The sequence below is a fragment of the Lycorma delicatula genome, chromosome 1, assembly GCF_047948215.1.
Source record: "Lycorma delicatula isolate Av1 chromosome 1, ASM4794821v1, whole genome shotgun sequence".
Lineage (NCBI taxonomy): Eukaryota > Metazoa > Arthropoda > Insecta > Hemiptera > Fulgoridae > Lycorma > Lycorma delicatula.
Window position 1 is genome coordinate 326011896 of NC_134455.1, and position 26744 is coordinate 326038639.

Consider the following 26744-nt stretch of genomic DNA (forward strand, 5'->3'; position numbering starts at 1 on the left):
ACAATTACTAAAAAAAGAAGAAGTCTGATTTGAACTGATGTGCCTTCACTTCTAATATCCAAATATTTCATTAATTAAAATTGTACTTTGCTATAACTCTGGAACCAATGAAAATATCTACCACTTATGATATAATGTTAAAAAGCTTTTATCTACAACTTATTACTGCACCTAAAAAAAGTCCAAAATCCATTTTTATTTTTGGCACTTTTGGTTCAGTAATTGCAATCAAAAGTGGAGGTGCATAACTAGATGTTACAACAGCCCTAAATCCAAAATTTCAACATCTTACGGCTAATAATTTTTGAGTTTGTATGTATGTACGTATGTATATATCTCACCTAACTCAAAAACAATTATATACTTACATACGTACATACAGAAGTCACTCTGAAACTAGTCAAAATGGATTCAGGAATGGTCAAAATGGGGTACTTCCGTTGAAATCAGCAAAACAAAATTTTTCACGATCATCAATACTACTTTACTTCGTACAAGGCAGTAAAAATTTTGTGGCTGAGATAATCCTGTTGAACAATCCTAATTATCCCTGCAGGATAATTGATCCCTTCTGAATTATCATAAATGCTTGAACATAAATAATTCCCAAACTCAAAAATCTTTCCACTTACACCTTTAGACCCTAGTTTATCTTTAATCTGACATAATTGAATCAAATGCCTCACAAATATCCACAAAATCTCTTAAAGGGACTTACTACTGGAGCAAAACTGAATTAATTTTCAGGTGATCCTCCTTCAGTTTTTTATCCATTAACGTAATTGGGATGTGACTATTTTTGACAATGTACTAATGAGTAACACATTTATTTGGATCACTTCAATTTTCTTTTCTTTTTTTTATTATGCACCAGGATTTAAATGTTCTTGGCTCTATTCTACCTTCCAAAATGATATTTTATATAAAATCACCAATCCTTTAGGGCATGTTGTGGAATTCATATAGCATTTGGGCGTTTTTTTGTTTTTTTTGAAAAAATGTTTTAAATACCTTATCATCTTGGTAATCAAGATTTCAGTCTAGGTAGTGTGTGTTGTTTTCACACTCATCATATGAACAAAACTGTATACCTGTGTCATCACTTTAGCATTCCCCCATTATGAAATGAGTTGCACTCCGTCAATCAACAACTAATTTTTTGGCATAATATATTTTAATCCCTGCTCATGAAAATATCTATATAATTAAGTTCACCTTCTGCCACTGAACTAAATTTCCTATTTTTGTGTTAAAATTGCCCCTTAAAATTACTGGTAACTTGAATAAAAATATATTAAGCTCCTCTATATAATCTGCCACCTTTTTTACAATTGACAGAATTAATTCTACCACAATATTTACGCATTGATTCTTAATTTAGAACAAAAATGTATAATTTCTTTCATTAATTTCTGCTTTAAAAGTATTTTTACATAGTACTGTAAAATTCTCCTTACTGCTTTTAATATTTTTGCTAACAAAATAATTTTGTATTAAATTAATTTTTTTCAACAAAACTTCCACCTGTACTAGGTGGTTTATATTATTAGAATTTAAAATGTAATTTAACAATACAGAGGAATAATATGAATCTTAAAAAAACAAATGATATCCTCAATATACCAAAGATTACATTTCTTTTCTTAAGAAATACTTTTGAAATTTCCATATATTTTAAATTAAATTATAATTAATCTAGATATTTATTATAATTGATTGATTCCACTTTTTCTGATCTATGTGGTTTTTCAATTTTCTTTCACTTATGAATAACATAATCTATGTTATTGCATCTTCTCTTAAGTTTTTTGCTATTTTTTTCTTCGCTGTAGAATATTAGAGTTGATTTACCATAATGATTTCTTAAGTTTTTATTTTTTTATTAAGTGCATATATTTTTCCATCTTCTTGCAGTTTCCATTTAGTATTATTATCTGTTAATTTAAGAAATAGATTGTGTAAAATTGGACACTGAAATTTTTATTTCACTACCATCTGATTTTAAATCCCCCTACAATCCAATTGTTTGCAAGCATCAATATTAATGATCAAATTTTGCAGCCTAAGATTTAGTTCAACATAATGAGTTTTGAATAAACATATTATAACTGTATTAACATTTTCTCTCAAAAAACTGAACTCTAGGACTTGACATATAATTAAAATATAAATTTATATTACTACTGCACCATAAATTCAATGCACACTTAAATGTACTTTACTTGTTGTAAATGACCTGTACCTGCAAAAAACATGCTTTCATTTACTTAATGTACATGCTTTATGTGTTCTTTGCATATCCTTTTCCTTCAACCCTGTGTTCATCTTCAGGTATACAGAAATATAAATAGCTAATATTGTAAATATTTTAGGTGTCCTGATGACAAAATCATTTTAACATTTGGTAAATATATCACTGAATGACTGAGGACAAATGTTACTGATTTACAATGGAAAATTATTACATAATAATTTAACTTATTGTAGAAAAAAAGGAAAGCAAAGCAATTCCTAATCAGCTTTGTAATTTGTTTTAATATTTTTGTTGAAATAGACTATTCCAAAATTCAGTATTTTAATGATCCCTTAAATAAAACCTTTTTGGTGGTAGAGAAAAGAAATGTTATCTGTGTAGATAATTCTACCCTACTAAACGACATTTGTATGTGTACCTGTCTGTGCATCCCTTACCTTAGTATCATAAGGTACCGATCACTAGCGGAAAATCCCAATTCGTTAGTACGTGTCTCGTGATGGTCAAGTGTATACTTATGTTATTATATATCGAAGTTTTGGAAAAATTTAGTACTTTTAACCGGATCCAATTTTCGGACGAAAATCGCAAATATCTCGAAAACGCCTTAAAAAATTTTTCGACCCTCTCGACGACGCCACATCCGTGCTCGTAGAATGATAATATTTTCAAGTGCCCCAGGGCGATGTTCGGAAATTCGAGAGGTGGTGCGGGCTACCGTAATAACTCGGCAACTGCTCGTACGATTTTCACGATTCAAACGGCGTATGTATCAGCAGGTTAATTGCTAACTGTTTAACGCATCGGGTATAATCCTGATCGACCGGATCTTGATTATCCGGAAATTAAGTCGTTTATCCCCATGTTTGTTTGCACTCACCCACCGTAAATCGTACCGCCCGATCTTTCGCTAAATACCCTCAAACTTGTACGCTAGCGCAGGTGTAAAATATAAACTTACGAGGACTAAAAAGTAGAAAATATAATATATGTAAAAATAAACACCACTCTTAAATTAAACGCACTAAAATGTCAAAAATAATTTTAGCACGGTATCTCAGAATGGATTTGACAACAAGCTTTGATGGTGATATGTAAGATTATGTGAAAGTCATAGCTTCAAATTAAAAATTTGATGCTTTTGCCAATTTTTTCTTATGCGTGCTTGCACCCCACTCTTTAGGCCATTCATCACGCATAAAAAAGAAATTGGCAAAAACATAAAATCTTTCATTTGTAGCTGACTTTCACATAATCTTACATATCACCATCAAAGCTTGTTGTCAAATCCATTCTGAGATACCTTCCTAAAATTATTTTATCATTCAAAAAAAAAAAAAACTTTTATATAAGAGGTAATCAATTTTGGACAACTAATAATCCCATTCCGAGACCCCACCCGGAGGGCCTAGCTGCGGAGGCCGGAGGCGTGCTGTAGGCATGCCCTGCAGCTAGTAATAGTTATAAATGTGACAATTTTATATTTATGTCTATTTATATATTTCTAATTTTCTCTTAGGCAATGCAATAGTAAAATAGCATTTTTAAAATAACATCAGTTACAGAAATTACCACAAACTACATAGAAATGAAAACATTCAGTAGTATTTATTATATTGATATACAACAGCAATAATACATTAGCTATTATTTGTTCATTAGCTGATTCATACATATTCCCATATTAACATATTAAAAAAATTGTTCAGTTAATGAAGGCTATTAAATTAAATGTTTTGAGCTTTTTGTTTTTAATTTTAAGCTGTTGTACTCATAAGACAGTTGTAATAGTCTTTACTGTTAACATCAACTATGTGGATCAATATTAGCCGAAGATTTGTCTTGATTACTGTTTACATACAGAGTGTATTATAATATACAGAAAAGCAAGTCTGCCCAAATATGTTGTAAATAAATTTATTCCAACATCCAACCTGAGGATCCAGTGATGTTTGTTCTCTGAACAGCAAAAGTGTTGCATGTGAAGAATGGCTCCCCACATTAGTACACTAAATTTATATGTTATGAGTATGTCCAATATATGCAATTTTAAAACATTTAAAATAACTGATCCTTATGTTGCAAAATGGATTAATGGAATTGATGATATTTTTATATTGAATTCTGTGAGTAAAGTCAAAATTAAAACCAGGCCAGTTTTAACTTCTAAAAATTTTATATATCTTGGGTTCGAAAGAACATTACAATTTCTCAAACTGAGTAACACTAAATTAGTTTTTTTGGTAAACATAAATTTGTTATCGAAATAGTTCATTGATGGATTCAGTTTTAACAGTTGCGTTGGTATCATCTACAAAACGTACAGAGTGAAAGTTAAATCATAAATTAATATTAAATTAGCACTGGCCAAAGGACTGAACCTTTGAGTGCATCAGCTACTTCTTTTAGAATGTTTGATTTCTTTTTGTTATAAAAAGAAGAGAAAATCCTTGCGTGATTGTATTATCTATGTAATAGTTATCAAACAAGCTCATCTTTCAAAAAATACAACAGACTTTGTTTTCATTAATAGATGTGACTTTCTGAGTTAAAAGCTTTTCCATAGGTTTTATTTGCATAGCTTTTCTTGCTCCAAAACAATATTAAACAATATTAATAGTAATTAATAACACTGGTTTTTAATTAATATTCTATTTACATATGATTTCAAAATAACTAGTTGCCTATCGAAGGTGGTTGTTATAAGAGATTCTTTTTTAGCATAACATTCCTTTTTTATATAATATTTGTTTTTAGTGTTTTTGATGAATTTATTAAAAATATATTATAATAAATTTGTAGTTTAATTAAATATTAAGAATTTTGCCCATATTTATGAGCACTGAAAATCATAATTTTTGTTTTTGCTTATTTTTAGGGATGTTACTCCAGAAAGTGATAATAGCGATTCAATAGTAACAAGGGTAAGTATACTTGTTATTTGTTATCCCTTTTTTTATACTGAACATAAACCCCTCATTCACTTGTCAGTCATTTTGCCTCTCTGAAAATTGATAATGTATACCAGCAAAACTAAACATGAAAACAGCAAAAACATATAAAATATTTACTTTGCTTTCTTCCATAATATATTTTTTCTTTTCAAATAAATTAAAAAAAAAAAAACCTGAAAAAATTTTATAAAAGAAATTATTAACTTATTTACTTAAAATACTGTATTCTTAAGAATAAAATTCTATTTTGAAAAAAATGTGCAATTAAAAAAAAAAAAAATCTTTTTTGTATTTAACTTTTTAAGAGTTTAAGATCTTTTCCTAGTTATTTTTCAGAAATTTGTAGACAGAGTTTATCACTATTAATAAATGCGAGGTGTGATCAAAAATTTTCCAATCTTGGCTCATAAAAACAAAAATACTTTATCAAAAAAAAAACAAATATTTTAATCACTTCTCCCTTTAAAAGTAGACCAATTTTGAAGGGGCGTCATCTGGCACCTTCTGATGTAACATATATTAATCCCATATATTTATTATTCACAATGTTCAGCAGTGGAACAAAATATCTGGAAGGTAAGGGCGACACTGATTACTGGATTGAAAGAAATGAATTGATGTTAAGTGGAGAATCTGGAATACTTTGAAGAAGGTGATGATATCTGAGGAAGAATGCCACCAAAGCTAAACTTGTGTTTGTTACCATCAATCAGAAAATAAAGCATTCATCATGTAGATCATTCTCTTTACTGTTATAAAAAAACTCCATAATCTACCTTTGGTGGGTAGGTTATATTGATTCTCTTTTAGAATGAATGAAGAGTAATTCTGGAGCACCCAGAGTGAATATTGTTACTAAAGCAGCATAAGCAGATCTCCCCAAGAATTACCTGCAATCTGCATTCAGCTCCAAACAACATGGACCTCTCAGTTCAAGATGTTTGCAGTATGAAAATGTTCAAGTCTTTGGTCTCCCTTTAGTTATTCTATTCAACCAATATGTGTCTTTTCAAGTGTCTTCTACGTCTGTCGTATTCATCAGACCTTCCCTCAAGTGATTTTCACTGGACAGCTAAAGAGGAGTTTGGGAGATAACTGTTACAGGTCCAACAGAGGTGAAGCAGGCAGTGCATGTGTGGCTACACGTCTTTTCTAAAAGTATCCATAAAATGACTTTGGTACGTACATTTTGCATCATACACTTTTGAATATGTGGAACATTTACCTGCGTGTCATGGAGACTACTTTGAAAAATTGGGAAAGTATATCCATTAAATTACAAATTAATTTTAAAAAAATATTGAAGGGTTTCATTTGAGTTCCCTCCTATTGTGAAATAAACAATTTAATAGCCTTTAATTTTTAAATGAATTGTAGGACCAGTAAGTTGATGACATTATCAAGAAAGTGACATCTATCAGAAAAAATTGAGTTAGAATGCTAGTACTAAGTTATATAGAGAAATTTGCTGTTTTTTTAGATGTACATGAATAAAGTAATTTGTTTTATCTCAGCAACTTATTTTTGAAACAAATTGAGGGTTTATTAGCATGATATCATGATAGCAGGTCCTTAATCTATTTAAAAAGTAAAGTTACTGTGAAAAAAATACCGTGAATTAGCTCTTAATACATCTATCTGTTATTTGGTGTGTGATTGATTCCACTGCACAGACACCATTTTAGCAGATCCTCACATTGATAAAAAAATTAGTATAAGGAGAAAACAAATCACTAATTGATTTATGGTTAAATCAAATTAGATTTTGATAACTTGATTTTACATTTTACTCTAACCCTTTGGTTACTCTAAATGGTCTGACCCACTTTGTATCAAGTTAATAGACTCTTAATTTTTTAAATAATTAAACAATGAAATATATTTTTATTTTACGCATTTTTTTGGCAAAATTCTCCACTAGTTTAAGAATTTTCAGTGATCTTGCCAGATACACTCTTTTAGAAATGCCATTGTAGACACTGTATTCAAAATTGATTCATTTATTTAAATTTTCTATGAAATGTAGGATACTGGAAGTAAAAAATCAAAACGCACCTATGCTGATTTGGAACGAGCTGTCATAGTGCTGCGTCGAGTGGTTGAGAAATTACAAACAGAAAATAAGAAATTGCATGGCTCTCAAGTTCATAATCTAAAAGATAAGGTAAAATGAAATTAATTGTTAACTTTGTTAAACATGTACATAAATAATTTTTCTGGGTTTATAACTATTAATTTTTCTTGGCAGGGGCTATGTGTTTACCTATTTAATATAAATATCTTAAGTAAAACATTGGTTTAGGTATTATTGCTTCCTTTTTCGTTATTTTTTTTAACATTTAAAATATAATAAATTATATACTTTGTAACTATGAAAATAAATGAACTTTTCATTTCTTGAGATGAAAGAAGATATATAAGGCATTTTAGATGGTCTGGGCTATAAGGGAATTGATCAAAAATTTCCTCTCAGAATTAAACTGCTGAATCTTCTCCTACCTGTGCATGAATGCTCACATAAGTTTTGAATACAGTCACAGTCATTGCTTATTCCAGTTCTATAAAATTCACCAAAGATAATCTTTTTAGCTGTAGAAGCAGGGATAAATGGATATCCCTAAGAAATCCTCTGTATTCAATCTGGAATTGAGGTTGTAATATTAATATTGCAGATATCTGTGCATATCACATAGGATTTACATCTGATTTATAATACAAATAAATAAAAAAGTTAAATATTTTTATTGTTTTAAAATTAAATTAAGTTCTGAAGAACAAAATATTTGGTGTTAAAAAAAATCAAAGAAACTGTGAGTAAAAGCATTGTTCTACAGGAGTCTACAAATGACAACTGTCATTTGTAATATATCATTTGAGGGTATTTGGTTGTTACTTTTGTAATTACATGATATCTAAACTGTCAATAGACTTAAAACCAGTAAAGGGATCAATTGCAGTGCTTACTGTACTCTTTTTATTCACATCCACAGAGAAAATAAATGAAGATTAAATACAGTGAATTTCTTAAGAATATCCAATTAAAAAGGACACCTTTCAACCATAATTGTACATTAAGTTGGCGTTAAACTTTGTTGTTTTTCTACAATGCATCATTCAAAACTAAAAAATATTCTAGTAAACTAAAGTAACAAAAGATGCAGCCCCTGTTACTACAGCTACAAAGTTTACTTGTGGTGAATTTTATAGAAGTGGAGTAAGCAATTACTATGACTGTATTCAAAACTTATGTGAGCATTCACACACAGATAGGAAGATTCAGCAATTAATTGTGAGAGGAAATTTTTTATCAATTCCTTTACAGTCCAAACCATCTAAAATTATACATCTTCCTTCACCTCAAGAAATGTTTTACTTAACAAGGTTCAAGGTGGTTGATAGGTTGAAAATTGCAATGCTAAACTGTCTGAAATCATTGGCTTTATTTTATCTATGCCTCTACCAGATAACAACACAGATTACATGAATTGTTTATTATACTTATTCTTACATCTGCATTGTCTGATTATCTAAATGTTGTTCCAACACCGCTTCAGTTTACAGGGGGGGAAAACGTAGTCTCCAAAGGAAGACAGAGATGGAGTCTCCAAAGGGAGACTGCTGTTTCTGCATATAAACTTTTATTTACAAGTTTTGATGGGAGTTTGACTTAATTCATTTTAATTGTAAACAGAATTAGCATAAAATTTAACATAAGTACTATATTTGATTCTTTTGTTATGTTAATTCGTTTATAACATCAGCAATGACAAAATCTAGCAGTTACATCAATTAAAGACAAAGGTAAGTGGAATAAAATTGTTAAAATTCTGTTTTCTGAAAATCATATTTCAGAAGTTCAGATATATCTAAAACTTGAATTAGAAACAAGCACAATATAATGATGAAAATTTATTTACTTTTAGACTGATTTTGGATGTTTTGTTATCTGTATATTTAATGTTGGCACCATCTCTGGAGTGATAACTCTGAAAATGAAAAAAAACCAACTGGAATAATATTTAATAATGTCGGTTTGCAGGCTGTTAGTAAGGATAATTTCAATATAACATTTTCCTTCTTTTATTTTGTTGTAGAACTATGTTGAGAAACTTCAAATAGAATTGCAGAAGGCACAAGAAAGTTACATGGATACACTGGACAAAGTGTCTTCTCTTGAAGCCCAACTTCAGCAGGAGAAGAGTAACTGTCGTTAGTAATTTTAACAAATTTATTTATATTTTATTTGCTTTTGCACTTTTTTTAAGAAAACAATCTATTCAAATGATTCAAAGGAGTAATTTTTCATTAAAAATTACTCCTTTATTTCTTATTTATTTTATTATATACTGCTCAATGATAATGCTGATAATTGGTCAGTATGTTTATGAAAATTGTATTTTGACTAAATGATTTTATTTTTATTGATTTTCAACAATTATATATTATATAATCAAAACTATATATACTTTGTTTATATTTGCTGAATATGTACTGCGAAATATCTATTTTTATAATCCATTAATCCAGTATTTTGTTAGCTTTTATTTAAGCTAATTTGTTATGTACTAGACACCAACAGTTTTCAGGTATTTATTATACAACACAATTTTCTTACAGTTCCTAGTTAGAGATAAACAAACTGTCATAATTCAGTCATCAATCTGTATTGTATTATAAATAATTAGAAGATTTGACTTTGCCTGAAATATACTTCAACATCAGGTTATGTTTTTGTTTAATCACAAGTTAAAAAACAGAATCTCTGGTTAGAGCTATACATAGATTTCTCCCACCAAACCACATAAACTACAAGATTTCACTACTTTTAAAGGTATCCAGGTCTATTGCACAGATATAGTGAGCATTTTTCCCTTAATCTGTAGAACCATTGGGAAGAATGAGATAAAGAAATAAGAGGATTAAGAAAAAAATAATTTTTCTTCAAAGAAATTTAGCTCAAGGCACCCTTGGGCATCCATCCCACACACAATTCCTCTGTAGATTGAGGAATCTTTGTCAAGAAAGGAAACAGCTCAGTTATATGTTTCAATTAATAATTTTATGTCCAGATACACCTGAGAAGAGGCTCAGGCTTCCTTAAAAAGACAATTGTTCGACATCATAATCATGTGTCGAATCAATTGTCAAACCAATGACAAAGAATCCAATCAAACCATGTAAAAAATTCAGTCATAATTCCCAAAGGAGGATAGATGTTGTCTCTGTAAAACATTATTTCATTGTTTTTCATAGAAATAATTAAGAATAATTTTATGTTTTAAACTATATTTGCAAGTTTGTTAATGTAATAAAACTAATTTTAAATTAGTTGTCATTATAAATAAATGTAATAACTCTTTCAATTTATAAATGTAAATTAATAATTATGCTTAAATGAATTGTTAGAAAACATTAAATAATTTTAACGTCAATAAAATATTTTTATTTCTAAAATTATAATGTTATTATTATGAAATGTCTTAAGCCGTATAATTTTAGTAAAAATTGTGGTTAAGTTTTTTTATCCTTTTTAATTAATAATAACCTTAACATAAGTTGTTCAAGCAATCCTTTTCAGGAATGGGAATTGTTAACTGAAAATAAAGCTATTAAATATTTAAGAAAGTTAATAGTTTGTTAAGTTTTAAGATTTTAACTGAATAAAGGAAGACAACTTATCTTATAATGAATTATATAAAATATGACTTGGGATGCACGTTGCAGTAATTGCATTAAGGTTAAAAATTTATTAAAAAAAGAAGAAAACAATCCACCCAAATGATTCATAGAATCATTCCATACAATGATAATTCATGTATATAGTAGATTTTGCAAAGTGTATAAACTGTAGTGAAGCACCTTCTAATGCCCAATTCGTTCATGATTGAACAAATTTTGAAAATGTAATCATTCAAAAAAAGTACTATACCATCATGCAAGGTATCATCAAAGCAATTCTGGTCAATTGCTTTAAATATGTATTCTCATATATATCTAAATTCTATTAACAAAACCACTTAGTTCAGAATAATGAGGTAAAACATATGTTAAAATAAATGTTCATGGAAGTACTATTACAGATCCTGCATCCTCAGTCATGATTGAAATAATTTCATTATTAAAAGTTAAGTTTAATTTTAAAAATAAAAATACTCAAGTAATGAATTTTGCATATTAATTTAAATGAATGCTGCTATCTGTTGCAGTTTTTATAAGACAATCTCACACAAACATTGTCTGATGGTTTATCAAATTGAAATTATGTTTGTATTTATTTATATGTGTAACATTTTTCTAATATATTTTATGTCATCTTTATTAATTTCGAATATTTCTAAATATGTGTTAATATCAGAAATAAAATGTTAATTGTTTATCAGATGGGCTGCCATATTAGATAAACCTAATTTTTATTTTTGTAATTTCTATAATGTTCAAGAAATCTTGTTTTAAGGGATCTGTTTGTTTTTCTTTATAAATACCATTACAGCCATTATATTTAATATAATAAATTCCACACAGATTATTTATTTTATTATTATTAGTTTTGATTTTTAAATATTTTATTCTGTGTTATATTAGGTTTGTATGCTGATATTAGATGTGTATCATATTAATTTTCAACTGTTTGAAAAAATTCATAAATTAAACATCCCAATGCGACCTTTAATCAATTTTGAATCTATCCCTGTTATGTCATATCCAAAATAATCTATAAAATTCTTAGGAATAAAATGAATTTACCTAATACATTCAATATAAAAAATGGTAATGAATTAATAAATAAATTAAATAGCTTAAATGTAAATACACTAGAGCAGTTAGTTAACATAACTATCATGTATCATAGAATACCAATAGACCATACCATAAAAATAAAAAAGTAGATTAAAAAGTAACCAAGAAGATCCAATACCTTATTAAAGGTGCCATCTCTATTATAAGAAATATACATCAACAAAACTGTTTTGAATTTAATAACAAATATTATACACAAAAAATACCCTACCTATGGGATTTCCACTATCAGAAATATATTTACAGGATTTTGAGAGTAAATTTGGGCTTCACTCATACATGTAAAGTTTTAATGTGGACATGAAATGTTGATGATATTCTCATTATACATAACCCATTAATAAACAGTGTACATCTAATAATATATGAAATCAAATTCTTACAATGAAAATTTAAAATTCACATTTGAAATAGATAATAGTAGAATGTTAAATTATTTAGATATCAATATTGAAATAAACAAGGACAACTAAATTGAAACATCAGTTTATAGATTCATAAAAAGTCAGATCACCCTTGGTCTCATTAAATTAACATATTTACAAATATGATTACTAGAGCAATCAAATACACATAATAACAAAGAAAAGCTAAATAATAAAATACAACGTAAAAATATATTGGTTGAAAATGGATATGAAAATACTTTACTTTAGAATTTTTATAAAAAAATCTGATTTGCACATCACGTGACTTCCTTGTACGCCTATTAAATTACATATACACATTTTTTTTTTTTTTTAATGAAAATACATAAAATTTTATTTCACTAATAACTTCTGATTTTTTCAATTTTTTTTTTGTTGTTGAAATTATTTATTGTAAAGTTTTTTTTTACAATCAGAGGTTAATAATTATTAATAAATCAATATATTTATATAAAAAAAAAAGAAAGGAAATGTAGTTGATTTGAACCTATATGCCTTCCCCTTGTAAAATCCAAATATTTCATTAATAAATATTTTATTTGGCTGTAACTCTGGAATCAATGAAAATAAGTGTCACTTATGATATTTCGTTGAAAATCTCTCAATGAGAGGGCTTATTACTGCAGTTAAAAAAAAAGTCTAAAATCCAGGTTTTTTTGGATTTGGGCATTTTTGGTCAAGTCGATTGCAATCACAAAAGGAGGTGCACAACTAGATGTTACAACAGTCCTAAACTCAAAATTTCAACATTCTACAGTAATCGTTTATGAGTTATGCAAAATATATACGTACAGATGTCACAGTGAAACTAGTCAAAATGGATTCAGGGATGGTCAGAATGGATATTCCATTGAAATCTGAAAACCAAATTTTTTTGCGATTACAATACTTTCTCGTACTTCATACAAAGAAGTAAAAACTTTCAAAATACAATTACAGAATAACTGCCTTATACACCAATATAAAAGACACAGAAGAGAGAAAAATTTTACATAAAGTATTTATATACTAATAATAATAATAATATTGAAAACATTACTAAAACATATAATAATAAAGAGATTTTTAAACCAGCATACAAACCTAATACTTCATAATAAGATATTTAATAAACAAAATAATAATTAAATAATCTGTGAAATTTATAAAATTAAATGTAATGATTGTGATGGTATTTATATAGGAAAAATAAACAGATCCTTTAAAACTAGATTTCTTGAACATTATTGAAATTACAAAAGTAATAAATTAGTTTTATCTAATATGATAGACCATCTAAAAACAATTGTCACAAATTTAGAAAGATTAGAAATTAATAAAGATGACATAAAATGGAATATATTAAAAAAATATTACATGTATAAATACAAAAAAAATTTCAGTTTGATAAACTATCAGACAGTGTTTGAGGAGACGGTCTTGTAAAAAGTGCAACAGATAGCAGCATTAATTTAAATTAATATGCAATTTTCATTATTTTAGTACTTTTATTTTTAAATTTATATTATGCAATGATGGAATTATTTCAATCATGACTGAGGATGCGGGATCACAAAAGTACTTTGATAAAAAATTAAAGTAAGATATGTCTTATCTTAATATTCTGTACTAGGTGGTTTATTTAATAGAATTTAAATATTAGCAGTTCAGAGGAATAATTCTTCTGAAATAAGAAATTCTGCTGTTAATTTGGTAAAATCTGTTTGTTAATAGGGATGATTCAAGAACAATTGGTACAAAAAGCAAGACTGTTAACAAAGTGCAAAATTCTTTTAGAGAGAGCTGCAATTAGAGAAAAAGCACTTAATGAACAGGTATTGATTTTTTGGAAAACTGCATTTAATGCACAGGAGTTTTTTGAATAATTTTATTGTTATTTAATAATTTTTACATCATTTAGATATCTTTATCATTTAGAGAGTAGTACTTACATTTGTAAAAGTATAATGTTACATTAATGCAATAAAAAGCCATTTGTTGAAGTGGCACAGTTAACTGATTTACTTACCAAATTCCCCTTTAACTTATGTTAAAGGGGAATTTGGAATTATATAATAGTTACCACTGTATGGTTTACTATCTGTGCTACGATAGATTCTTTGTGCCACGTTCTTATCCATATTCTGAATTATCTTATTTAAGATTTAATATTTAACTTACATTCATTCACTCCACCATTAATTCATTTTATTCTTTTCCATTTAGCATTCTCCAATCTCTTTCATGACCACATTTCAAATACTTCCAGCCTTCCTTTTTCCTTTTTCTTTACTTCTTTACAATCATACAGAAATTCTCTTGTATTCCAACCATATTACTTATCAAGAAGCTTCTTCAAATCTTACTTCATTAAATTATTTCTTTCTATTAATTACATGTTCAGCTGTTGCTGCTATTGTTTTGTTTTGTTTTTTCACAATGTAATACTGCCTTACTTGTGATGTTCTACTTGTTCAAACAAAATGTTTTGTTTAGATATTCATTAGCTTATTGTTTCTTTTCTCTCCTTTCCTCATTACTTTTATTTTTCTAACACTTAATTTCATGGTATATTCTCTCATAAGGTCTTCTGATTTTGAAATCATCAATTCGAACGATACTACCTTAAAATTTTTGAACTGGTAAAATAAATAGAATTAATTTTATTAGTATTTACTAGCTTCTCCCGGCGAGCCTACAGCATATCCTCTGCAGCTAGGCCCTCCTGGCAGGTTGCCCTGGCGGGTGGCGTCTCTGAATGGGATTATTAGGTGTTCAAAATTGATTACCTCTTGTGTAAAAAATTTTTATTTGGATGATGAAAATTGATCAAGGAAAAGCAAAAAAGTATCAGCAAATCTTCCCAATTAAATTTGGTGTAAATCAGTTTAGGCATAGGTGCAGGAGTTTTAATTTTTTTTTGGAGGGACTCAGCGGAAAAAAGGAAAAATAAGGATAAAGGATAAGTTACAAAATATTATATAGCATAATTAAAATTTTTTATAAATATATAAATATAAAAACTCAGACAAACAAAATCACAAAGAAATCTATTTATAAACATACAAACAAAAAATCTTGAGGCAACTTTTTTTTATATTTAAAATACTGGCCCTGAAGAGGACCATTGGGTTCGTCATCATTCAGTTAAGCACCCTTCCTCATTAGGAAATAAGTTTGATCATCACGCTATCTAAAACCAAAATAACTTCAAAACAAAATATCCACTTGCACTTTTAAACTTTTCTCTTCAATAAACAAAAGTAGATAAGTTATGGTCTAGATTGATAAGTTCCACTTATCAATCTAGACCATTCAAAATTTCTCTAAAAATAACATTTTTCACTTGTTTATCTCTATGCCCTGAAGATAATTTCACTTTCACTCCACTTCACTACATACTTTTACTCTTGATAACGCAACATGCAACTGTCCGTTCCCAAAAACTTCTCATCTCAAATCAATACCAACCAATTCAAACGTTTGCGCTTGAGACTTATTAATCGTCACACAAAAAGCTAATCGCACAGGAAACTGAAGTCTCTTCAATGAAATCCCTTGTGTGCTCTCATCAATCAAAGTTATTCTTGAAATACAAACTTCTTCTCCTTGCTTATCTCCAGTCAAAATTTTTCACTTTAAAACATTATTCTCCATTCTTGTAACTATGAATTAAATGAAATCAGAAAAGAATGGTCAGAAGAAACAGTTTTCCAGTTGTATTATGGTTAATTTGAGTAATTTTGGTTATAGTAGTATTATTTATGAAGAAAAACAATCACATAAATAAAAAATATTGATATACATTTTGCATATGTATTAAAGAAACAAATATATATTACAAGTATAGATGATAATAACAACAAGTACAAGTAATAAATGTGTAATAATATAATAAGTATACACCTGACCACCACAAGTCGTCATGTACTAATGAATTGAGATTTTCCGCTAGTGATTGGTACATTCTGTTGTCTGTTATCACATTATTACTTACTGTTTTATGGAATGACATCCCTCAGACTACTCGTGTTTTATGCGCTAAGCTAAGGGGGAAGGACAGACACACATACAAATGCCCTTTAGTAGGGTAGGATTAATTCTAAATTACATGGCTAATAAAGATAAAAATTCTTCAAAATAGAGTAATAGATAGAATAATAAAATAGAAATAGATAGTGATTAGATCATCTGTTTTTCATAAAGTCTGAATTCATTCAATAACTGTGCACGCTTCATCTCTGTAAAGATGTCAGCCCTATTAATGTCATAGTGATGACATTCAGATGCAGAGGAAACAGTATTAGGAGCAAAATTGTTTTCTGTGTTGAATCCCATACATGTATTTTATATTTTGAAAAAACCCTTTCAGTTGTTAGTAAGTTAAAACTGGATTTTAGATGTTGTTTGCTGCAGTTACAAAACTATGAAAATAAATTTCAATGTTCTATATGAATCCCTTCAGCTTACCTTTAGAAGCACAAGTTATGAAACACAGTCAAAAAGTTGTTTCAAATCAAACAAAACAGTACAAACTATTATGGCAACGTTAATCAGTTCATGTCAAAACACATAACTAAAAACAATACTTAATTTTTTTTTTTTTTTTACTTTATAGTTATTTAAATAAGACAGATTTATAAAATGTAACTTTCAAGCTCTTTACTTAGTACTGACGTTGTAGAAATCATTGTAGTTGACTTATTTATCTTATAAATCAACTTTTTTGGAAATTGGTGTACAAGAGTATCAGAAAAAGTGGTATACACTTTTTTTGATATTGAAATAAATAGAATGTAATAAAAGAATTAAAAATATATTCTTACGCTGTTTTAAAATAATATGCAAAATATCAATCTACCTACAAAATGGTTTACTTTTAAAGTTGCTGATTGTTTTTTTAAGCTTATTCATGTATCCCAGAAATATTGATGAGAGGATATGTGCATTTACTCTTGACACTTTGCTAGGAGAAGCAGGCTGTACCAAATTAAACTTGTCAACCATTTTACCAAGTCAAATTTATTTCCTCATTATCTGCTTGAAGTAGGTAATGGTAGTTTTTCCAATTTAATAGGTATATCTCTCCTTGTTAAAAAAAAATTGGGTCCAATCTATTTGTAATTTTTTAAAACCATAATATATTCTACTTTAACTGATCATTGTTTTTTATTTATTTTTTAATTCTGTAATCAAAATTTTTTGTAGGACCTTTTCAATCTAACTTTTTCTAATTTTACTCGTATTATATTTATTTCATTTTTAATTTGTTTCTTTTAGTTTATTCATTGACTTTTTCCTTCTTATTGAAAAAACCTATAATGTATTTTTCCTGAATATTCCTAAAGTGAATAGGACCACCTTTTATCTACACAACAAATTTGATAAGCTTAAACAATTTTCTCCTAATTCTAGAAATACAAAAAAATGATTTAGATAATAATGAAATTTTTCCAAGTATAAAAAAAATATCATAAGTTGATTTATTTGATAATACAGAGTGGTTGGGAAGTCACTGTACCCCCTGAAGTTGGAACTAAAAATTTGTAATGAGTTAAAAATGAAAGATGTGATATAATAATGAATTATTTTATTTACTCACTTAATACGTAGTATTAATTTTAATGGTCCAGTGGGTCTGTGTGTTCGCCCTCATATTGCACACACAATTCTATATGTCATCATGTTCTCTGTGACATGCGACAGAGCATTTCTGGTGTTATGTTACAGAAGGTGTCCCTCACAGCATCATGCAATTCTTAATTTGTGGTGTAGTAATGTGCAGATACAAGTACCTTCATAATTCCACATAATGAATTGTCTGGTGTGATGAGATCAGGACTTCGTGGTGGCCATGTAACTGAGCTGGTGACGCTGGAGTACCACATCTAATTCAACATTCTGGAAATTTTTCATTCAGAAAAGCGCAGACTGATAGAGCAAAATGTGCAGGTTCTCCAACCTGCTGTAACCACACACATTCCATGAGTCCTTATCTTGAAGCTGTGGTATTAACCACGTCTCCAACATCTCTAAATAAGTTTGTACATTCATTGGCCTATCAAAAAAATAAAGACCAAACAAATGATGAGCTGTCATTCCAGCCCATATTACGACATGTGATAGATTTCTTTCCAACTCTGTCTTGTAATAAGGATTTTTTTTCATTACACTTCATTTCACTTATACATTTCTGGCACGCAAACTGTAATAGATTATACATTTGTCACTGAAAAGCACCTTTTCACAGTGCACTGCAGTGGGGAATTTTTTTTAAAAGCCCGACAGGATGCAGGACAACATTCCATGTTTGCATTTGACAGCTCATTGATGAACACTGGACAAAATGGCCTAACTTTCAAGTCCTTTTTCATATGGTCTTGCATTGTCATCTGCAGAATGTAAGTTCAGCTGGCCGTTTACGAGTTGATTTCATTGGGGACTGTTCAGTGGAAACTGCAACAGCAGTATGTTTCTAACCGTGTTAACTTTCATCCACTCAGTGGCCTATCTTTAACACTGCCTAATTCAAACGTACATTTTTCCCAAGCCAACATTGTTGCTTTTCATGGTGGCAGCTTATTAAACCATTGCCAAAACATATCACTAATTAGTTTCATTGTTTGATTCGTATGTTGTTGTTCATAAACCCAATTGTCACTATCTGCTTCTCGACACTGTAACTACTCGTGTCAGCCATTTTAGCACAACTGTCTTTTACTCAGTGTGTGATGTAAAAAACTGTTGCCAACCGACCCCAACGAAAATACCATATGTTCTAAACACATATCGTATCTCATATTTTTCATTAACTTTAGAGGGATGGTGACTTTCCAGCCGTTCTGTATATATCCTATTGCAGTTATTAAAGTCTTTTCTCAAAATATCTAATGTATGTATCTCCACATATCATATCTGCTCATATTTTATATTTATGAACCTTGATATCGAAAGCAATTTTCTGAAGGTGAGTCATCTTAATAGTGTATAGAAATAATCCCTTATGTTGTACTCTCCAAAATCTGAAAGCAAGATTAAAATTGTTGATCTTATAATATTTTATTTATTCTTCATGAAGACCATATTTGGAATTGAAGCATGTAACCAAGAGAATAATTATTCCTCTTTGTTGATAAGGTACTGGATGTAATGTGCCTGTTTAATTACGATTAGGTGTTTGGATGAATGAATTTATCAGTAATTTCTGTGTATTACATTTTTCAAAGTTACTCTGTACTTGGTACAAAAAAAACTGATTCCTGTGCTTTTCAACTGGGTAAAGATTGTTTGATCTGTGTATGAGCTATACTAGGTGTGTCTATTTTTAGTTGAATTCATAAGGAATCTCAAGTAGTTGTGATCATTTTCCATAGAATCACTCTTACTTAGTAGTACTTAACAAAAGTAATTTAATCTTTGTCAACAAACACAATAGCAACTGATGAAAAGGACATAAGGCTGTCTGGAGTGTGTACTGTTGATTACAGTTTTATTTTATTTAATTTCCTATTCAAGTGCAGGCCACAATTCATGCAGTATGTTTATTCTTGTGTTCACTGATTAGAAGTATTTGATATTAGTTCCTGCCACAGATTATTACACATTTATTTATTCTTTTATGCAATTATATCTTAGTATAAAAAAATATTTCGGTAATAATTTGTTTTTAACTTGATTATAATCTATCTAAATAATCAGATTAAATAAAAATAAGAATAAGTAAACCTACAACAATAAAATACAAAATATTGAGAACAATTTAGTAAGATCAGTTATAAATATACGTAAAGTAAGTTTATGACAATATCCTGCTATCTTTGTTTTGTAAATTAGTCAAAGTAGATTGAATATAATAAATTAAGAAAGTAATCAAATTAAATTTGATATTTAGGAATATCAAATTCAAATTTGATATTTAGAAATGTAATCTAAATATAAATATTTTATTTATATTTAGAAATAAAACAATTACTTGCTGAATAATTTACTTATTGAATAATGAAAAGAAGATATTTTAATTTCAAAATTAGTTGTAGACTCATACAGAAAACTAACATAACAAAGTATTAAAAATATAAATTCGCCTCCTCAATGGCGAGAAAAATTAGCAGCTCTTCTTAGTACATAGGGAAATTTTAAACCAAAAAAATGTAAACATAGGAATGAGAAACATTTGCTTGATAAATTTTTTTTATAGAATTAATAAAATAAATGTATACTTATATCACACAATTTCTCTCTCTGTCTGTGTGTTTGTGTGCGCGCGTGCGTAAAAAAATAAAATAATTTACAAACATGTATACTAAAATCTAATAAAAAAATTAATATAAATAAGACATATAATACACATTTTTAACATATGAATTTCATATTTAACTAATAGTAAAATTATTAATTGAATAAAAAAATAATAGTAATTTAATATAAGTTTTAATACCAATCATATTAATTAAAGTTTATTTATTTTTTATAGTGATTTTTTTTATGCATCCAAGTTTTAAAATAAATCTATGTAAATAAAGGACAATCTTTGTTTTGTGTGTACCTAATAACTCAAAAACTGCTAAACCAATTTCATTGAAAATTTCACAATTTATTATTACTTGTCCTAGGAGTGTTTATAAGCTATTTGTTCCATAATATTTAATAATTTGATCATGTAATAACTGTCTGAGAAAGTCAAAATTGACATAGATAATGATAGATATAGAAGATTTCTCTCAATAAATATGACATTAAATTTAGTGAAAGACGTTTTAAGTTATTTATTTATACATTTTTTATTTATTATTTATGTAGTAATGAGATTGGTGAGGTTTGAACTGTGATAAACATTCTGGCAATAGCAAAGCATTGCCGGGTTCACTATAATAGATAAGATGCATTTGACTTATATTTTTCCACTTCAACTGGAATTTTTGTTAAAATTGTAATATTTCATTTTATGTTGGCAACTCTTTAGTATCATTTATCTTTAATAACTTGACAAAAATCAGATAAATGTTTGACTAACAGTGACCATAAATTTTTATTTTTTGTTCTCCTGCAGATGTTGAAATCCCAAAAGTTGGACATTTTTTTTCTCTACAAGATTGGTATAAATTGATTTACATTTGATTCTATTTGCATATAAAGAAATAAGGAAAACAGTTAATGAAGTTTTTGAGCCAAATAGAAACGTCAGTTGAAAAAAAGGTTCAGGGAAGAACTAGGAATGGATTTATATTCATGAACCAGATTGCTTCTGCCATCTGCCTTTTAACTAAGTGGTTGGGTGATCTGTCACCATCTCAACTCACTACTGGCAAATTGCACTTAAGTTTTCATATTTCATTTTATTAAAAAATAACCTAGAGACTGTTTCCTATATTTTATTAAATGTTCATCAATGTAATTTGTTTAAATTATGCTATGAAGATTTATTTAAAAAATATCCAAATTTTTGGGCTCCTTTCTCCCAAAAATAATAGAAGCCCACAGGACATGTGATGGCCAAGCCATTCATCATTGTAATTTATTAAAACTTTTTCCTTTTTTAAATTCTGTGATTGTACTGATCAGTCTCAGAACTGTGCAATCAGATGATACAGAAGATTAGTGTTTGACTGTTGAGTTTTAGTTTAAGATCCAGTAATCTAGTAATCCAATGATGAAACAAACTACATGTACATTCACTACTCAAAGTGACTGACTGGCTGCCAACAAGCTCTGCATCAACAAAGTTTACAAGACATCTGGAAACTTCTAGAATATAATGAATTAATTGTCAAATTATAATGACAAATATTGTTTTTGTTTAATATTTATAATTAGTTTTATATAATTTTTTTTTTAATTTGTATTTTTGAATAAATAAATGAATAAAACTGATATATTGATTGTGATTACAGGTTCATAACCAGTTGTGATCATTTATCTCTCTCTCTCTCTTTCTCTTTCTATATATATATAGTGAGAGAGAGAGAGAGAAGAGAGAGTGTTAATAAAGTATAATTATCCTTAAATACTCGGAATTTTTCAACAGTTAAACATAGAAAAATAAATAGTGGTTTACATAGTACCTCTTAAACAATTAGTAAAGACCAAAAAATCTTTAAAAAATAAAATTTATCAAATGGGCTTACCTTGAAAAAGTCTATTTTTTGATATGAGACCATGACTCTCTAAAGACACTTTGGAGAAGACAACTTAAACATTTTAGATGGAAAGGGTAGGGTTGTAACACATCTATTTTGGAAAGTATTGAAAAAAAAAACATTTTGATGTAAACCCTTTTGAGCTACGTCACCTCTAACCAATATGGCGACAATTTATTATTTTTCACAGCTAGTTTCAAAAAGTGGCCTACAGTACATCATAAGTAGTGGTCTCATACAGAAAAATAATCTTTAAAAGATAGCAACAGTTGATAAGATTTCCTCTTTTTTTGTTAAGTGGCAGGTTTTGCAATCAAAACCTGACTTTTGTGCTATTTTTTTCAGACATGTTAGGGCAATGAAATAAATAATGATTGTGTTTATACTCAGGCTTTTATATGATACTTAGTAACTTAAAAAAACTGCTCTTATAGGAATGTTGATTAATTAGTGACATTTTTCATTACTAGGTATCTGATTTACAAAAGCTTGTTCCACCTGAAACACTGAGAGGAACATACCATGAAAGTAGATGAAGCTATTGGTAAGTTGTATTTTTTTTTCAAGTAATAGTTACTAAATAGAAATAATTAATTGAGAATTTCCCTCATTATCCAATGGAATGAAAAAGTAATAATCATTCTTTATTGGCTTTAAAGAAATCAGAAAGTTGTATATTAATCCCAACTAGTAAGGATAATTGTATGTTTGTTATCAATTATAATCAGTCAATCAGACTTGTATTAGTTATAATTTAAAATAAAGCATTAAGAATTGATAATTAAATAAGTAATAATGCAGTAAACTAGACCAGAAAAAGGGAGTAATTTGAAACCACCCCCAAAAAAAAGAAATTTTACCATTTGCATTTTTTGTGATTTTCTTTACAATAAAAAAAAATTGAATTAATGATTTTCTTAAGATTTTTTTTACAGTATTTCATATTTCATTAGAATTATCATAATTGATTAGAGAGTTATTTTCTGCCCTTCTTTTGGGCAGAAAAAATGTTAACAGTTCTAGGAAGTCCAGTCCAGTCCTAGGAAGAGCAGAAAATAACGCTCAAATCAGCAATAATTTTCTTAGGATTTTGAATTTTTTTACCCCCTGGGCCTTAATGTTTTATAACTGTATTCATGAAAAGGCCTGATATTTTTATAATTCTATAAATCAAAATTTTTGGATAAATTAATAATATAAAATGCCTTTTATATAAAAATTTTACATATATACTCATGCTACAATGCTAAAATTACATGAATACACTAAATTGTATAAATTATATTAAACTTCATTTTTTAAAGAAATTATCATACATTATTTTGGTTTAATGATTTTTATTAATATCGTTTTATAAATATTAAAAATGTTAACTTATATAAAAAAACCTCTTATTATGAAATATAAAATTAAAAATACTAATGCTGCCCTTTATTCCTGTCTTATAAGTAAAATGTTAATAGATTTTTTTACTGAAATCAACATCATGAGTTAAAAGAAAATTATGAAATAATTAATTTCTTGCATATCTATTAATTGCTAAATTTTGAAGGTGCAATAAAGAAAAAAAACACATGCTACATAGAAGTAAAATTTACATAATAAATTTCAAACACAAATTTCATAAAAATATTTTTTTATTAAAGAGCAAAATAATGCCGAGAATTTTATTGTCTTAAAAAAAGTCTGATAACATTTACACCTTATAAACTTTATTATTTTGGAGTTATTTTACACTTTTATTAATCAAATTCTGGGCGATGATAACACCCAGGCGTTTCGCCCCCACAAAAAAAAAGAAAAAAACATGATTTTTTTTGTGTTAATGAAAAATTATTTAGGAATTAATAGAAACCTCATTATACCATTGTCCAACAATCTGGACTGACCTGTTCTGTTGACTAACTCCCTAATTATTTTACTCTATATTTATTTTTGCTGTACTGGACAGCTAAGGTGTGAAAAAATGTCATTAATAAAAGGCTTAACTTGCTGGAAAAGACAGTATGTACTGCTTCTTAACTTTCCCTTTTTTTGAAAAGTTGTCAGGTATGTTGAGCAAATATTTATTTCTCTCATCTTATATGGCACTCTCGTCTTCAAAGTGACCAGTAATTTCAACTCCAGATAACTTAGAATTCTGCAACTTGTAGGTCCTGTAAACACCATATCTCTAGAGCCAGCAATGACTCATTCTTGTGCTTAAATATCATTCCATTATGAAACCAAACAAATTGTATAATATTATTCCATTGTAACTGCTTAGTCTTGTTAAACATTTTCAGAATAACAGGTGACTAATTTCATTGATAAAAGTTGGCAGTTTTCAAAAGAGTTGTCAGTATAAGTAGTGAAAATATCCCTTTTTGGGCCCTAAAAACTCCTGTTCATCTAAATGTCTTAGAAACTCTAATATTATCATGTGTGAATGACCCTAACATGATCTTTTTTTTATATCTTCTATTTTTCTTATCTATACATGACAGGAAAAACTGAAACCAATTAAGCAAAGTCATTTTATTTCGAATTTTAATCAAATTTTCATTAGCAGTTATAAGCAAGGTCTCCCTCTTTGAATCATGAGACCTTGCCGATGGTGAGGGGGCTTGAGTGCTTAGTGATACAGAGTAGCTGGACTGAAAGTGCAATCATATCGGTGAGTATCTGTTGAGAGCGAGACTAAGCAATGATTCTGAAAGAGAGCAGCAGCTCTTTCAGTGCATGTTAAGGGCGTAGGTCAGGAGGATTTAAACTGCCATATCAACATCACTGAGTTATCTGAGTACTGTACAGCTGAAAGCAATGAAAAACTACACCTGTTTTTTTTCCAAGAAAATGTAGCTCTCTGCATTTTCATGTAAAAAAGAGTGAGGCATCTTCCTTGGTAAAATATTTCGGAGGTAAACTAGTCCCCCTGTTCAGATCTCTGAGTGGGGACTACTAGGGAAGGGGTCACCATAAAATTAAAAAATAACATTCTACGAGTGGGAGTGTGGAATGTTCTAAAAAAGGTTGTAGATTAGAAAAATTGAAGAGTAAAATGGATAGGTTAAATGTAGATGTAGTAGATATTAGCAAAGTTCAGTAGGAAGAAGAAAACAACTTTTGGTCAAGTGAATTTAAAATAATCAACTCAGCTTCAAATAAAGGGCAGGCAGGAGTAAGTTTAATAATTAACAAGAAGATAGGGAAGAGCGTAGAATATTTAAAAATGCATAGCGATAGAATCATTGTAATAAGGATAAAATCAAAACCTAAGCCGACAACAATTCTTAACATTTATATGCCTACAAGTGTCCATGATGATGATGATGATGTAGACTGTATATACAAAGAAATTTATGAAACAATTAAACAGATAAAAGGGGATGAAAATTTAATAATAGTTGGAGATTAGATTGCAAGCATTGGAAAAGGCAAGGAAGGAAATATGTGGGTGAATATGGGCTGGGCAAAAGGAATGAAAGAGGGACCGACTTATTGAGTTTTGCATGAAGTATAATTTGGTAATTGCCAACACCCAGTTTAAAAATGGTAATAGAAGAATACATACATGAAAAAAGTCAGGTGATACGGCAAGGTATAAAATAGATTATATCATGGTTAAACAAAGATTTAGAAATCAACGTGACTGCAAAGCTTATCCTGGAGCAGACATTGACAGCAACCATAATTTAGTGATAGTGAAAAGTAGATTGGGGTTTAAAAATCTGAAAAAAAGTGTCAGAAAAATCTGTGGAATTTAGGGAAGCTTGAGGAAGAGGAGGTAAAGAAGATTTTTGAGGAGGACATTGCAAGAGGTCTAAGTAAAAAAGATAAGGTAGAAAATATAGAAGAAGAAGAATGGGAGAATGTTAAAAAGGAAAGTCTTAAATCATCAGAAGCGAACTTAGGCGGAACAAAGGAACCTGGTAGAAAACCTTGGATATACCTTGGCTGCAAAGATATATTGCAGCTAATGGATGAACATACAAAGTATAAGAATGCTAGTGATGAATAAAGTAAAAGAAACTATCGACAATTAAGAAATACTATAAAGGATATACTATAAAGAGCAAGTCGAAGAGGATGAAAAGGGAGATAAAATACTGAGATCTTTATTTAAGAGACTATTAAAATATTTGAATGATAGAAAGGCTGCTGGGATAGATGGGATATCTGCAGAATTACTGTGCAGTGTAGCTGAGGAAGCAAT

The 26744-nt window shown here is 28.6% G+C and overlaps 1 protein-coding gene across 1 annotated transcript in view; it reads left to right on the forward strand.

Moving 5' to 3' along the window:
- Cep290 (Centrosomal protein 290kDa) overlaps nt 1-26744 on the forward strand; it is a 220744-nt gene that overhangs the window by 186260 nt on the left and 7740 nt on the right. The window contains exons 36-40 of the mRNA XM_075382073.1: nt 5133-5178; nt 7235-7372; nt 9303-9417; nt 14148-14248; nt 23020-23093. Of these exons, the coding sequence (XP_075238188.1) occupies nt 5133-5178; nt 7235-7372; nt 9303-9417; nt 14148-14248; nt 23020-23085 (466 nt within the window). The 3' untranslated portion in view covers nt 23086-23093. The remainder of the gene's footprint in view (nt 1-5132; nt 5179-7234; nt 7373-9302; nt 9418-14147; nt 14249-23019; nt 23094-26744) is intronic.